The sequence below is a fragment of the Lates calcarifer genome, linkage group LG16_LG22 (genome assembly GCF_001640805.2).
Source record: "Lates calcarifer isolate ASB-BC8 linkage group LG16_LG22, TLL_Latcal_v3, whole genome shotgun sequence".
In the NCBI taxonomy this organism is placed as follows: Eukaryota; Metazoa; Chordata; class Actinopteri; family Centropomidae; genus Lates; species Lates calcarifer.
The window spans coordinates 16541269-16558447 of record NC_066848.1 but is presented as its reverse complement, the minus strand read 5'-3'; the positions used below and the strand labels follow the sequence as shown (position 1 = coordinate 16558447).

The 17179-nt window shown below is 41.5% G+C and overlaps 1 protein-coding gene across 5 annotated transcripts in view; it reads left to right on the top strand.

Moving 5' to 3' along the window:
• ehbp1 (EH domain binding protein 1) overlaps positions 1-17179 on the top strand; it is a 133327-nt gene that overhangs the window by 41170 nt on the left and 74978 nt on the right. For 4 of the 5 annotated variants that reach the window (XM_051076468.1, XM_018661288.2, XM_018661310.2 and 1 more), the window contains exons 8-11: positions 628-744; positions 2270-2407; positions 3279-3543; positions 5488-5734. In XM_051076468.1, the coding sequence (XP_050932425.1) occupies positions 628-744; positions 2270-2407; positions 3279-3543; positions 5488-5734 (767 nt within the window). The remainder of the gene's footprint in view (positions 1-627; positions 745-2269; positions 2408-3278; positions 3544-5487; positions 5735-17179) is intronic. The other variant, XM_051076466.1, reaches the window with a different exon arrangement.

The window sequence follows — 17179 nt, the reverse complement described above, 5'->3', positions numbered from 1 at the left end:
ACCCAACAAGCCAGCGAGCTACCCCAGCAATGCTAACACTAAGCTAACCATCACATACCCCACAAAACATGTGTCTCTTTTTATCTCTTCTATACAGTATGCAAATAATAAAAAGAGAATGTTTTACACCTCAACAGGACGTATTGTACACCTCCATGAATATATACATGTATTTTGTGTGTATATTTGAGTATGTATTTGTCGTGTGAGTGTTAGATGTTCTTCACTGCTACATACAAAGGTAAACAGCTAGCAGCCTAAGCTGTGAAAGATTTTCAAAAAAATTTAGTTTTATAGTAAAAGTATGTTTTTTTTCCAGCCTCTACCTGTTTGTGTGTGCACAATATTAAAACTGATACAGCTTTGCAAGTTAGCTGCTCTAGTAATACTGTTACAGCATTACAGCATGTACATACATGTCTGTCTATAGATGTCAGTATTTTTTGTTTAGTTTATCAATAGAAAAAATACTGCAAACATAAACCAAGGCTACATATGTCTATGTGCATATAAATGGAGTTTATGTGTGTGAGCGTGTGTGTGGATATTCTCGATGGGGTGTGTTATTTTGCCTTGTTCACTGCTATTCTTCCTTCCTCCCTTCCTGTATGGCCCTGTCATTTACAGAGATAGTAAACCAGTTGAATGCCCTCAGCTGCTTACATGGGGATGATGATGATGATGATGGTGGTGTCCCTAAGCGAGCACGCAAAGCAACCGCTAAGCCTGCCGCTTCCTCCCAAGGTCTTTTTTCACCTTTCTTTCACCTCCTGTTTTTCTGACTCTTTCATCGTCTTGTGAACATTGTGTCACCTCTACCCTACCATTCATTACCACTGTTTCTTTCCATATATTTAGTTTTCTTAATCCTTCCTTTTCCACCTCTCTTTTTCGTTTCTCTTTGGCCCAAATTCCCCATCCCTGAGCCTCGTTGACATTGGTATTGTGATCATGTTGTGGTCATGTGGTGTTACAATTTTGGTTCATGTTGTGATGTGATGTACAAGGTGTTGTGAACACATCAGTTGGTGTTCATCCTTTTGGTTCCTATTCTTTGTGTTTTTGACAGTGTGAACTTCTCCATACTTTTACTGCAATTGGTAGTGAACCAAACCAGGTAAAGGATATCCAAAAGAACTCTTCTCACACAATAAAACATCTTTTCAGGAAGACAGAAGTTGGATTATTGATATTGTCATGCTGCTTCAAGCTGGTGAGATGCTTTAGAGTGACACAGTAATCCATTGCTTAAATTAGATTTTAGTCCGGTTAGGATATTATAAAGTAAAATAAAACATGAAGACAGGATAAAACAAATGACAAATGTTCTTCACTCTTGTCACAAAGACAAAATTACATTGTTTTGTGGGCTAGTTAATTCATCAGACATTAAGAGTGACCTACTAAGTCAGTTGACTCTAATCATCCCTTGTAATGAACTCTCTCTTTGGTTTGTTATGATACACAACAACCCTCATATTTAATTTAAATATTTGTGTTTCTGGGGTTCTGAGGTTACTTTACTTGCACCCCCAAAGTTCTTCTCCTTGGAGAGTGAACAGTCACAAACCACACTACACTGATGCAAATACACACCCATGCACATGTGCACTGGTCATGGCCTAAAATGGGCCATAAATGTTGTCAGTAAGAGGGAGGGAAAAGTGCTGCCCCTCTTATCAGCTGCTCCCACTTCACATAGCCATACTACATATAGACCAAGGGACTCACATACACACAGCACTTTCTCTCTTTTCTCAGATTCTCTCATAGCGCTAAGCAGCACTTCTTGGCATCTACATCACACACATTTACACTCTTCAAACTTCAAACTGACCTGCACCCTGGCACCATGCGATTGAGCTACAGTGAGGATGATGAAGATAAAGTGAACAAGTCTTAGCCTCTCCAGCCAGGATCTCCATAGCAACTCCATGCTGCCTTCACTGTCTCCCACAGTAACCCTCTATACCACACGGGTTTTCCCAGAATGCCACTGTTGTATATGCATTGAAGTTGGCTGAGGTGGCAGAGAAGCGCAGAAAGGTTTAGGCAGCGCTCCCCTGCAGAAGGGGATTACATACAAGACCGGTCTTTATGCTCGTGGTTCACTCCAAAGTGCAGATTTTTTGTATATTTGGGTTTGTGAATGTTTGTATTAATTTCACTCTGGGAAATGTATTGCTGTTACTTTTGTCTCTGTAGTTGTGACCTTTGATCATTATTGTTGATCATTTATATGACTTTACGTTGGAATCTGTGGCAACAGAGCTGATCAACAAGCTGAACTTCCTGGAAGACGAGGATCAGGAAACACCTCCCTCCATGAGCACCAATCCCTTCGATGAGCCTGATGACGACCTTCATTCTAACCACCTCAACCCATTTGGTGATCCTGATGAGGAGGGTATGTGATGCATGTGATGAAAAAGCTTTTAGTCTGATATTGTCAGTATAGTAATTTTGACTAGCTTTAGACTTTGATCTCACGTTTAAGTATTGTCACCATAATAAATGTTTAGGTTTATTTTGGGAGAGTCCGTGGAATTACAAGCAGTATAAATTAAAGTTTTGGAGGCGCAAATGTGTGTCATCATGTGAGACTATAGTAGGTGGGTTTTCAGTCAGATAGCTAAACCAGTGTTTTTATCTGACCACCTGAGTAGCCAGGTGTTTGAATATGGATCACATTTTTTTGAGTGACACCCTCCCCTACTCATAAAGCCCCCACTTTGTCTTTTGTTCAAGTTGTCTTTAATCTGACGTCTTGGATTTTGCTTTGTAGTGGACGTGTTTTTCTATATATTCATCCACATTTCTTATGTGACATTGTAATCTTACTAAACCAGTATTGACACTTAGACTACATAGGTTTACTGTTTTTATTTGTTGAAGAGATGACATGGTTGCTGTTTTCTGTTCTGTAGCAGCTGTGTGTAGACATGCACGTGTGTCTGATGTTGTCAGTTCTTGTCCCACAATATTTGACCCATTTTTTGCCGAGGTGAAAACTGTAATAGAACTGTTGACATAAGCAAAATTAGCATCAGCAAAATGAGAAGGCAAATAGACAGATAAGTCCATAATTCTTTGCCAGTTACCAGGACTATAGTCACATTTATTTTGAATCTCCTTTGATGCCCACTTCTCTAACCAAGTGTGGTGACAAGCTACCAAAGCTCTTAAAGCAGGTATTATTGAGTCATTGAGACTAAGTTTTGGTCTGGCATAGTGAGTGTTGTACATGCAGTCAGTGCTCTCTCTTCTCCATCAAACAGAGCCTCCTGCTCAGCCAGTTTTACGGAAGCGAGTAGATGATGATTCCTTCTATGACCATAACTCCTCAAATCCCTTCAATGACCCGGATGAATCAGAGACACATACACCCCCTGGGAACCCTTTTGAGGAGCCAGACCAGGACATGGACCCCCAGCCAGACCCGGAACCTCCAAAGCCCAGGCAGAGAAAAGGGGTACGGCCTGTTGACATGAGCAAATACTTGTACGCCGACACGTCTCACAACGAGGAGGAGGAGCTTGACGAGTAAGACTTTATTTCTTAGTTATGTTCTTTTTTCATCTTCATTTTTTTTTATAATGTCAGGAAACTGATCCTGAGATGATGTATATGGTTATGTGTCCATCTTTTGTGTTTTGTCCTTTTGCATGTTTCCACTTTAATTTACATTAGTACTATTCTTGGATTTGGTACAATATAAAGAGACCTATTTGTGTAAACTAAATTATATTTTTTTGTGTATTTCTGAGCAGTGAAGTTGATGCTATAGTTTTTGCTAGAAGGAGTCAGATGAGCAAAATAGCCTAGTGACATGGTTTCTAGTAGCCCATACCAGATCCTAGACTGCCTACTTCGGTTGTTGGTAGTTACTGTTGGCAGGCCAAGTCCTCTAAGACCCCTCCTTATAGAGGAGTACTTGTAGCCCCACCATCAAGGCAGAGTGACGAGGCAGCTCTTTCAACAGGAACAAGGGCCCTGTTGTTTCACTGCATTCTTTAAGCTTGTCTCCCTCCTTTCCCTCCTCTGACGTTCCTTCCCTCCCTCCTATCAACTTGTTGCCCCCTACTTTCCCTCCTGGCCATCCTCCACAACTTCCTCCCCAGGCTTGGCTCATTTTTATTTCACTTTCCTGTGTATTGTGGGCTTATAATTTAAGAAACCACACAGTCAAAGAGGACTTCTGTTACTACCTCAGCAAGTTTTTGTGATAACATTTAATTAGTGATTAAGATTTGGTACAAATATTCAATCCGTGAGCATCGTTTCACAGCAGAATCTTCCACTCAATGCGTGAGACCTCTGCAGAAGAGTGGCTGTGCCTAAATTGTAAATGTAAACTCTCGGGTTTTGGCTGTTGAGCGAAGCTGTCACAGAGATAGCCGTATGTTTAAGTCCTCTTGGCTGTCTGAAGACAGACAGGTTATTGACTGGCATGTTTCTTTTGCTCTGTCTCTTACATCAGGAGCAGTTCTCAGCAGAATAGAAAGTTCAAGAGGGCAGCGCAGTGTTTTGACTGGAGCCCTTTCACATGTCTTTTAGCCGGTGCTGGTCTGTTAAAGCTTCTATAGGCCTGCCTGCTTTTCTTTTCTTCGCTTCCCTTCTTTTTTCCCCTCTCTGCCGCTCCTCAGTCAGATAGACACTGAGTAGCTCTAACCTTCTCTTTCAGACAGATACCTAGTCAATCAGTTTCCTTCTTTTTCACTCTTGCTCTCACCCCCACCCTTTCCATCCAGTTCTCTTGTTTGTTTAGGATTGCTTGTTGCATGTTGAGTGAATGTCTCAAGGCCATGCCCCTGCTTTCAGTACCACAAGCATGCCTGTTATATTGATAACACTCTGGTATGTGTGTAAGAGTGCCTGTTTCTGTGTGTTTCAGTGCATGCTTGCCTGTGTGTGTGTCTGTCTGTCAGTGGTCCACCTTGGGCAGTAAGGATATGAGGTCATGCAGACCTGACCTCAGTGCACCTGCATCTTCTATTACCTTACCACTTGTGTGTGTTGTTCATTGTATTGCACCAAACTCTCATTTCCATTTAGCAATTTCCCTTTAATTAAACAACGGGGCAATTGGAGCCAAATATGGGTTTAAATAGTGCTGATAAACTTGACAATTCATGGCTAGATATTTCAATATTTGGTATGCAATGCTTTCTTGTCTGAATTTTATTGCTATAATAGCCACAGTCATTAAAATATTTGTATTTATTGAACTGTTCCTATTTATTTTATTATGTATCTGTACAGCAGTTTTCATTTTTTGAAGTGTTGATAGTTTATGGTTTGGTCTTTCTTAGAGAAAAAGGTTATACAGATATTAATAATTTGATAATAATTCCTCTGTCTGTACACATTACTAGAACTTCAGTTTAAAAGAAAAATTCATGTGTAACATATATGCACTTTCTAACATGACATCTTTTTGTCTTGTCTTGCTCTCTTCTGTCATCCCTCCCTTCGCTTCAATCCCAGATCCAACCCGTTCTACGAGCCAAGGACATCAAGCCCTGCACAGCCCCCCGCTGGCGGCCCCTCCCTCGATGTGGGCAGCAGCCAGAAGAGGAGGGCTCCCCCGCCCCCAAGTTCCAGCTCTGGCCTCGGCCCCAGTCCACCAGCTCCCAAACCCAGCTCTGGTCCAGACAGGGAGAGAGCCCAGCCAGTCGGGCCCAGCCCAGTGGCAGCGGTGATGGGGAGAGAGCTGGCCTCCTCTTCCCCCAAGGTAAACAGGCTTCACTTGAATTTAATAAACTTTGATTCATCCCCATGACGGGCACATAGATGCATGTGACAACAAAACAACAAATGTTATGGACGCATGTTGGCTGGTGCCAAAAAAGTATTCCAAGTTCAGTGCTCAATCTTAAATAGAGTCCTTTTTGGCAGTTATTGTCGGATAATGGTCAGAGTTTAATGTCTTAAATATAAAGTGTATCAGAAATGATGATGTGAAGGTAACATTTTGTTTCTTAACATTATTTAGGTTATGTTAGGATCCAGGGGGGCTCAGCTTCCCTAATAGTGATGTCCAAAGTTTCAGTTAATTTGCTAAATACAGTAAATGTAAAGACATTTTCAGTAGAAAGTGACACAGGCAGTACGTCTTTAACATAAACTGAACCCTAAAATCCTAGAATTCCACAGCTTTAGGCAGTAGTCTTTTGACTATTCTTCACTCCAGTTCATTTTTTGCGACATGTTATTATAAGTGAGTGACTTGAAGCATTTTGTGTGTATGAGTGTGTATTTGCACTTGTGTGTCCACGTCCAGTGGTCCTTACATTAGCTTTTTTTCCGCCTGCACAATCCCATCTTCTGCCCCATTCTTTATGCTCATGAAACTCCCCAGCTCCTCATTTGAATATAGGTATTTGTTTATTGGGGTGTTTTCGTATGTTTATTTATTTATTTAAATTAGGTAAATCATGGCTGGGTCTAATTAAATGGCTGATGGTCACACACACTCACTGCAGGAGTCAGACCACTGGTGGGGAATGATTGGCTGGGGGTGTTGGGATGGGTGGGGGTTGATAATGTATGTGTGTGTGTGTGTAGGGGCTCAATGAGCCTATGTGGGGCTTAAACACAGGGGGCTTAACTACAGCAGAGCGATCAGAAGGGGGTGTTGACCCCCTGTGCACACACACACCCACACATGCAAACACACTCTGTACAGTTACTTATACACACACAGGCACACACAGGTCCCTCCTCCCCATGCAGCTGGCTAGCTGACTGTTTTAGTGTAGCTGGGCGGTGATGCTGGCCGTCCATGTAATTATGGCACAGTGCCTTTATCACCCAGCTGCAGTTGCCTGTGACCGTGGGTGAGGGGGCCTAAACCACTTTAATTACCCAAAGCCAGTGGCCTGTGGTGGGCCACACTTCGCCAAGAGATGCCCCTGCCTCTGGAGCTTGGGGGGAGGGAGGGAAGGAGGGATGCAAAGAATGAATTGTGGGTGAGGATTGAAGGGGGTTGGGGGAGGGTGGGTGCTGTGAAGGAGAATAGGTGGAAGATAGTGAAGGGTAGAGGAAAGGAGAGTAGTGGGGGGAAGAGAAGGAAGATGGCCAGGGAATAGTAGAAAGAGAGATAGGATGTTCACAGTAAACAAGGATAGGCCTACAGGGTTTGTTGACATATACTGCTAGTGTGAATAGGTTTCTCTTTCTTATTCACACCAAGCACTATGACACACACACACACATACACACACACATGCACGCCTCAGCCATGCGTAGGCTGTGAGATGACCTTTGAATGTATGAAGTCAGAGAGGATTAAGAGGAGACATTCCAACTATGAGAGGCCAAGACGAAACCACACATCATCGCACTATGAACGTGTGCAGAGTGTAGATGCATGCTTGTGTTCACATGAATCTATGTATCTATTCTTATAGTTTCTTGTATGCCTAAGGCTTGGTTTAGTGAATATGTGCTGGGGCAGTTATAACCTTCCCCTAAAACACAGCTAATCTCTACATCTCTCATATAAAAGGTTTCAAGGTGTGAATTCTCCATTTATTTCTACAAACTATTCATGTGGGCATTTAGTGTGTAGGACCAAGATAAACACACACACACAGGCAACTAGGTCTAATCCTAGAATGTGAATAGAAATTGATATATTGAAAGCCACCATACTTAATTGTACAACCTGTCCTGAGGGGTATGAAATGTCTCATACGCATTTTGCTAAATCAAAGCTAGGAGATTAGCATGTCTTGTATCCTATTTACATTTTACAAATTTCTTCAGTGCCAAGGTAACAGTAAGTGCAGCAGTTGAATAAACTTTAACTGCTTGATCACCATAGTTAAACCCGGCAAATTGTAATTGTAATTGAGTGTAAGAGTCACAGCCTCAGTGCCCAAATGATATTTCATGGACTGATATTTAAAGGATAGAAATAGAAAAAATACAAACAACCAAAGCAAGAAATATGCAAGAAAGGTACAGCAGTGGAGAGGAGAGATATGGGAACAATCATTGGGAAATTATGATGTAAGCTTCTAAAATACATATTTATTAAATTCTAAAAATGGGTCATTGCTTGCTAAACTATCTTGTCCTCATCATGTGTGAATTCACTTTAGCACTAAACTTTGTCTTAGGCATAATTTTATCCTCCTTGTCATTGCATTACAAACACCCACTTCACTGCCAGCCTGTGGAAAATCAGGACATATAATGGACATATGGTGTGTGCCCACTCACTCTATATACAGATATTACACATATGGATCGGATTTACATTAAGCTGTAACAAGGGCTCAAAGCTCTGGATTTTTGCCAGTGAAGCACACATTCAACACTAGCAATTTATGGACAATACAAGATGGCAAATGTAGATGTACTGAACTGCAGCATCCATAGAGTTTTCAAAAGTATTTAGTTTTTTCTTCCATGATGCAGACTATAGGTCCTTGCAAAGGTCAGCAGATATGTAGACTACAGCAGTTAATGCAGTTCTACTGAGTCTTGTTTATTTTTTTTATTTGTTCTTCTGTTTGCTTCTGACAATACCAGGTGACAGTCGGTCTCAGCATGAGCATATCCTGATGTTTCAGAAAACTGTATTTGCCTTAAATGTGAACTTTGCAATGAACAAAGCTGAGCATCAGCACTCTTTCTTTGTTGCCATAATGTACTCTCAAAATAGTGCACTTAGGGTTTCCCAGTACAGCTGCAACATTTCACTGTTGACCAGTAAGCAGGAAGAAGAGCTTTGCTGCGGGTCACTGTAGTGATGGTTGTTTTGGGGTAATGCATGTCTTTACTATGACTCAGCTGATTTTAGATCACAAGCTTGCTTCTTTAACTGTTACCGCCATTGGGCACTCACTTTGTTACCCTTTGCCATTCTCACCCTTAAATATACAAACAGTATGTTGGCTACTTTGGTTCTCTCATTAGATGCTTCATGTCTCCCCTGCCAGTGTGTTTGTCCATTGTCCTGTCTGGGAAATATAGATCCCCAGAGGCGTCAAGTTTAAGTTTAGCATCTGTGAAGGAGCTGGAAGGATGGAAACGTCTGTGGGATTAATTTAAATGAACAGAGTTCCTGTTGGGCGGGTTGTGAGCTCTGTCTGGTCTGATTCAGTCCATCTCTTTTCCCCTGGGCTGATTTCACCCCTCCCAGTAATTCAGTGATCCCCTGCTCCTCCTTTTGTTTCATCTCCATCTCTATTTCATAGTCAGACCACTCTACACTTAGATGCTCTTATCTTTGGATTTTCATCAAGTTTCCGCTTCATGAATTATTAGACTTATTTTCATATAAAGAAAAGTTGGAAGCTGGCATATGTCTGTGGACAAAAGTTTGAACAAAGAAGTTCTATGTTATCTTAATATTTACACAAAGAATCTCAGAAAGAGTGAGGAGTCTTCAACCTTTAAGTTGGTAGTACTTTGTGGGTTGTGTGTCCTGAAACTATTGTTTATATATTAAATAGAAGTAAATGGCAAAAGAACAAGTTATATTTTGAGTTGCTTACTACATATATTGGTTTTCTGGTCCATGGGTTTTTAAGAAGCACCTCTGTGTCTAATGCTTTACTTAAGTCTCTGTCAGTATCACCTAACTTCATGTGCTTTTTTCAAACTATAATATAAAAAAGGTATAAATTGCAGTCTCAGCCATAATCTTATATGATGTCTTTACCACTTTTCTATCATCTCTCTCTCTCTCTCATTCACATACATATGCACATACATTCATTCTTTCCAGAGGTGAGAAAGTAAACCAACACCAGAGGTATGTTTTCTTTCTCCCCTTCAGTTGAAGGGCTTGTGTGATTACTTATGTTAATCAAAGGGTTCAAATTAAATAGAGTTTTGCAGGTTGTGAGAGCTCCTGTGCCAGGGGAAGGCAGAGGCCACAGCTCTCCTTCCTCTCCCAGACTTTGTTTTCACAGCCTCTCCTTCAGTTCAGACTACCTCTAAATTGAAATTAGAATAAATTAACATTATTTAATTGAGTTCGCAGAAGGCTGCGATATTTCTTAATTAGCTTTCACCGGGGTACGCGGCAGGAGAGGACCACATCCGCACTGTGAAGTGTTACTGAGGTTGCCGTGACGACTGAGGGATGTTTTTGGAGGACAGAGGAGAGCCCAAGAGACAAGGACAGTCATCTCTTGTCTTCTGATCTTTGCCCATTCCAAGGTCTCTCGTCTAGTTATCGTTATATCCAGTCCAAAGTTATTTCATCTTCTCTGATAAGTTTGACATACCTTTACACAAAGTCTTTCCAATGTAGGACTTAAAGAAAGTAAGGCTTATGTTGATGATGTTAAATAGGCAATAGACATTGACAGCTTGATGATGTTTTATAAAGAAATGAGAGTGTGAACTCTTTTTTTTGTATTCATTATTTGTAGCTTTATGTAAGGGTGATAGTTTCCAATTATGGAAATATCTGAATTTAAAATGGGGGCAGCATTGGGTGCATTGTTGCCATGAATCAAGTTATTAAATTAACGTGAATTTTTTTTCCTCCCCCTTTAGTTCAGTTGGGATGAGAAAACACAGGACATCTTCTTGCTTGACCAAGGGTAATTGTACAGGACAAATAGTATAATAAAATAAAATAAAAAGTATTGTTAAGTTTAAGTAAAGGATCACAAAACTGCTGTTTCTCTTAAATTTCAGAACTTGGAGTCCATTTTAGCAGGGAAACAGTCAAAGTGGTCCTTTACTGAGACCAAGGCATTGAAGCCTCAGCGGCTCCCCTTGGCCACATTGGCCTTTTCCATAAGCTGTGTAATATTAGGAGAATAATCCTTGAGAGGAGTAAGAGTAAGTCAGTGCCTCTCAATGTCTGCCTTTTCCTAGTGTGGACCCCTCCCCAACTCTTATTTGCAGTCTCTGAGTGGTCTGTCATTGGATCTTGTGGGAGAGAGGAGACCCAGTTACTTCTCTCATGCAGTCTAGGTCCGATCATCTGGTTTCCTGTTGTTGATTCATGCTGCAGGGCATCGCTGTCATCAAGTTGGGTAGAGAGGAAGTAGACATTTCTTACTACTGAACAACGTCAACTTGAGTCCTCTCTCAAAAGTTGAAATAGTTTAAGGAATGTGTTGAAGGTGATGTTTTGGAATAGGTTGTGTAGGGTCAATTTCAGGTTTGCCTGTTTTGTGGGTAAAGATACTTCCATTAAACTTTGAATCTACTAACTCTGGGATTAAAAGTTAAACCACTTTTTAAAAGTTGTCTGCTCAAGAAGGAGCTGATCTCACTCACTATACTAATACAAGAATTCAGACTTAATACACAATGTCTAGCAAGTCTAACAGCACAGACATTGATGTGTTTTGTGATTTTAGGTAAATAAAAAAAAAAAAAAAAACTCAGTGTTAATATGTATTCAGTGACTATTCCAAATTCAATTTTATACACTGTTGCCATGAAAGCACAAGCACGTGTGTGGTGTGTACTAATGTGTAAACTTGTGTGTGTTGTGAGGGATATATTTTGATCCAGTTACTGTAATGCGGCTATCATTTTTCCACCTCTTCCTCTGTTGGGTGCATGTCGAGTTCACAAGTTAAGCACTGCGAAGAGCTCACTCTCCTCAATACCCGCTCCGACTGGTGTAAAAGGGCCTTCCGCAAAGCGCCGCTTGTAATCTGCCTTTGGTAAGTCCTCCTTAGTTTTATCTGCCAAGGATTACCTCACAAGCTGCAAGCAGGAGAGAACGAAGGAGACGCAGAGCAAGGGAGAGAGAAATGAAAAGCAAGTCAAACAGAAAACGATGAAGATGGAACAAAATGAAAACAAATCGCTGTGTAATCTCTGAAAGAGAGAGACCTGCTTTAGAGTTGAAGGGAAGTTTCCCTTGCCACTCATTTAGAGAGGGAATTGACTAATCCCTCCATGATTGATGTCTGCTATGAGAGGCTCTATAGCAGACTAATAGGGCTTATGAGGATGACCAGAAAGTCTTTTGTGTGTGCATGCCTGTGTGTGTGTATATGTGAATGAACCAAACCTTTTTGTCTTGCGTGTCCCTCTATCCAGTGGCCATAGAGGCCAGGGGTTTGAATGACATAGCGGCCGAAGAAGGGGTAACTTTATCTTAATCTGGTCTTAATCTGCCCCAGTCCTCCAGGTGTGTGTGGGCTTAAGCCCAGAAGGATCCAGGGTTTTGGGGTGAGGTTTAAGGGGGCTTCGGGTGGGGAGATAGAAGTCCATGCACTTGAAAACTCCTTGGACCCCCAGAGGGTCTAAGACCCCCCACACATTCTTGAAAACCATGCTCACTTAGTCATGCCATACCTTTCTCTCGTCATCGTTAAGTGGCCCCTGCTACATTTTAATTGAATTAAACCAACCGTTCGCCATAATTTAAAAAGGACCTTAGAAGTACCTTATGAATTAGTCTGAGTGATTTGTCTTTCACAGTGTGTGTGTGTGTGTGTGTGTGTTCACTTGTGTGGGTGTTTGAGGAAGGGATAGCGAGTGTAGAAATGATAAGGCTTTAATTGCCTCTTTATAAAGCCCTCCAGCAACCCCCCTCTTTTGGACTGTTAGGGTATGCAGGTGTGTGCTCTCATGTGCTATAGGAAATACTAAGTGCCATTTTCAGTGCTTAACTCATAGATCACTGAGTGGGATCATTCCCTAAGCTTTTATTTTAGCACACTCATAAGAGCTCAGTTGTCCTCAACAAGATTTGATCATGCAGTTCCTGTCTTGATCTTAATGGTGTTGCAATGCAGTTGTTGTGACCCCGGTTAGTAGCTCATGTTGGTTAGCTGCTACTCATTTCTACTCACCTTAATAGCAAAAGAGAGGCCTAAGAACAGATTAAACTCAGTTTTGACCAGTGTAATTGGTGTTATAATTTTAAGCAGTGGTGTTGTAGGGATGGTGATGTGTCGCTTCTGTTGTCCACTTATTATGGTCCAGCTGTTGGATTAACTGACGGGCATTCTGTTATATTGTTTTTGGTGATACCCCTACTCTCATCCAGCACCATCAGCAGGTCAAAATTTCCATTTGTCTATCATCTTACTACATAAGAAAATACCTCATAATCTCATGACTGAATTTCTATGAGCCAGCTGTGTGCTAACCATAGCATGTTAACAAATCAAACTCCATGTGCCTGTATAGAGAATTTACTTGAGGCAAATGTTGTAGAAGTGGCATAGTAGTGGATGTTTGCTAATTTAATTTTTAGTTACATGAGACCAAAGGTCAGAAACTTAAACACCACTCACAGTGTAATAAAAATGGTCAACCCATCAGATATGTGAGAACTTGGGTGCCCATTTCTGCTCAGTTTTAGAGCCCAGTTCAAGGCATTATTCATACACCATCAACTATTGCTTCACATGTTCATTTCCTTCTTTTTACTTTTTTTTAATCAATATTCCCTCCCTCTCCTTCTGGATGCTCTTGTCATACTTCTCCCTCTTCATCTCTGCTTCTGTATAGGATTTTCCCCCACCACACCCTTCCTCCTTCACTATGTGTGTGTTGATGCATGTGTATTCTGATCAGGAGTCAAAGGGGTGACTTTGTAATTATGTTCATTTTAATTGGCTGTGCTATCACCCCTCTCATCACTTTGGAGCCCACGCTGCACTGGACAATGGCAGTCTGTAGTGGAGGGGGGTGCGCAACTGCTGTGTCAAGATCCCCCCACACACACAGTCAGCCTCTTTACCTGCAGAACATAATTCCTAAAGTGGCCTCCTTAATGAGTTTTCCCTGCCCAGGCTTAGATTAATTGATAAATAGTAGCGTTATCAGCACAGCTGATCTCTGAATCCATTGCACCACTAATTTGTTTGTTGAAGATGGCAGTTAAAGGAGATTAATATGGTATAGATTTATAAGAGTCCCCACCCTACATCTCTTCCTTCTTTGCTTCCCTCTCCCAAAGCTTATTTATCTGAGGAAGATGAGGAGATGGAGGAAGAGCAAAGAGGTGTAGATGACAAGTAGATGCATAAAAATGTCAAAGCAGCGCTGCATTTTGGTTATTTTAGTATATCACGAATGCAAGTTTGGTGGAGTGTGACACAGAAACAAAGAGGGGCGCAAGAGGAGGCAAGGGGACAAAACAGGCTTTGAATTCTTCACTCTGAAATGGTGACGATGTCATTTTAGAAAAAGGTGGTTGAGATCTCATGTTGTGAGTAATGGATGATGAGGAGGAGGGATTTGCCCAGACGGAGTTTGTAATCTGCTGCTGGATCTGTGTTACCCACATGAGGAAAAAAAAGGGATAAAGATGGAATTAGGAAGGAGGTTTTTAGATGTATTTACCATGAAGTGATGCAGTCTTGTCTTGTCCCTAACTGAATCCCAGCATCCATACCATCGACCCCCGCCAAACACCACCCTCACCGCACACACAGATACACACCCTCAATCCCAAACCTACCCACCCTGCGTGTCGTCTTTTTTCCCCCCCCCTAGCCAAAGCTAATTTGCAGAGGCGTGAGTGTGGGTAATGCTACTGCCGTTTCCATGACAAGCTAAAGCCAGCGCTTACACCGCATTATGCCCCTGTGTTACACGTTAGGCGAGCAAGTGAGCGGGTGGGCACACGGCAACCTGGCACAGTCACTCCTTTGTCTGCGTCCTCCTCCAAACTGTGTTTTTTCATGATGGTTTTTTTTTTTCCCTTTTTTTTTTTTTTAGTGAATGTTTTTTATTTCAATTTCAAAGCCTTGTCTGTCCTCTCCCGTTCTGCTTTTTTTTTCCGCTGCTTTGCATGGTTATGCCTTTGGAGCAGAATAGGCCTTGGAAGCAAAATGGTCCTGGAAAAGGAAACCGCTTTTCCTGATTTTTGCATTTTACATCTCAGTAGCCAACTGCCGAAAGGCCCCCTGTCTTGGCCTGCAGGTTCATTGCTAGATGGGAACCATATCTGCTTCGGAGCGAATCACTAGCAACCCCCCATCACTATCATGATGAATGTATTTACATATTTTCCTACTTTGTGATATTACATGAAGCCAAGGCATAAGGATTTGTGGAACAATTAAAGTGAGTAAGTTAAATGTTGTCTGGCTGAGTGGCATAGCAGGTGAATGCCTTGCTCAAAAGCAGCAGGTTGAGTCTGTCATATATTTGACCTCCCTGCAAGCTCTCAGGTGTAAAGGGTTATCATTCTCTCTCCACCTGCTTACACACATAAAGCGAAGCCTGACTTAACTAAACAGTGTCTTCATGCGCAGTCACACATACATGCACACACTCTTTCTCTCACGCCTCTCTTTGAAAGGAGCCCCTCCTCAGCGTGATTACAACAGTAATGTGATATTTCCTTTGTATGTTAATGTGTATTATTTTTCACGCTACATTCGCTCTCCTCTCCTGTTCCAGCCTTTTGCCCCCCCCCCTATTGTTCCATCCACTCCACATCTCCATTTACATAATTGAACTTTTGATTGGACTTTGCTCCCTCCCCTTTGCTCTCATGCAGGCAACGTTTGAAATCCGAGGCATAATTTCATGGGTAAGATGACGCGGGGTGATCATCTTTTTTTTTTCCGCTCAGTCTTTTTCTAATGTGAAGATGTTGGATATAGAAAGCCCAGATTAAACAAACTGCTTGTTTTGATTGAAGGAACAATTAAATAATTGAGCATGTTGGTAGTTGGAGCCCAGCCAATCAGATGAGAGGTTTTCAGTAGCAGGATGGACAGGCCACTTAAGTGCACTAACCTTTATCCTCTTAAATGTGAACAGGTATTAATGTTTTTCAAGTGTGTGAGTGTGTGTGTACATCTTGGATAAGAGCTGAGTGTCACTGTGTGTTTGTCTACTTTTTCTAAACCATGTTTCTCCATACAGTATGTCTGGAAGTTTGTGCCTGTGGTATATGCTTTCAATTCAGTATGTCTGTTCAGTATCAGTACATTAGAGCTTGAGTGATGCATATATAGTATCTGTATATTTATACTGTAGACACTGTTGTCATCTGAAGTGAGTCTGTGTGTTTATGTGTGCCTTGCAGTGTGTGTGTGCGCATGGACTTTTTTTTTTTTGCCGTAGGCTCCTTGAGCGGATTACAAGTTTTAAAGAGTATGAGATTCAACACCTCCTCAAATCTGACACTCTGACACTGCTTTGAAGCCATGAAAGTGAGATTGGAAAGACATGGAAGCTCTTTTCTCTCCACAGAGTCGTGGGTTTATGTCATTGGGTTGAGGCCAGTTAAGTCTCCATTGAAGCGTTATGCCCCGGAGTGAGAGACAAAGCTGCCACTTAAAGCTTTTGACTTGTATCTTTTTTATAACTCTGAAAGGCCAATTTTAATGGCCTCTGTTGTCTTTAGTCGATAAATTGTGTACAATGCTATGTGACTTTGTTTACTCTTGTCCATCTTCATTTGGGGCAATGGAGTGGCCCAGTGGTAGACTGTCTCTCATCTTTTTACCCCTGAGGCTGCAATTGTCCACACTACTTAAGTGTCCCTGAGCCAAGGTGCTGTATTTCTGACATATCCAGGAGTACTGTCTAGTTGCTGGCTTTGATCTGAAAATCAATAAGACTTCCCAATTATGATCCATTAAATTGCATTAATTTATACTGACTTTATGGTTGAAAGCAAAGAAATTTCTGTCTAAAATGTTTGTCCACAAAATCATTCAAATCAGTAGATTTTTGTTAAGTTACTCTAAAAAGTATTTTTAAGGACCTCTTCCCTTAGACAGTACAGCAGATATTGCCATATTACACAAGTCTAAAAGCAACAATTTCCAGTCTTGCTACAGAATTGTTCTTTTGCATAAGACCTAAGATTGACCTGTGACAATTTAGTAATTTTCCATATCATGTTCATCCGCCTCACCCATGATTCCAGATCTCAAATCCCATCCCGCTCTTCCAAAATCACATTGCTGACACCAAAAATCCTCCTCCTGACACGATCACCAACAGGAACCTGGATGTTGCCATTTCCAGGTTTCTTCCTCCTATCTTGTCATTCAGGCATTGTAGTGAGCTTAACCCCCCCTTCTTTCTCTCTCACATCCTTTTCCCTTCTTCCATTTTTTTCTTTCTTTGCCCCGTCGGATGTATGTTGTTGACACTGAGGCATCAGGAATAATGGAATCTCTTGTCAGTGGCTTGTATTTTTCGCCCAGGCTGTTAGGGCTGTGTATAATAGTAGCAGAGGAGGAGGAAGAGGGGAGGTTATGTG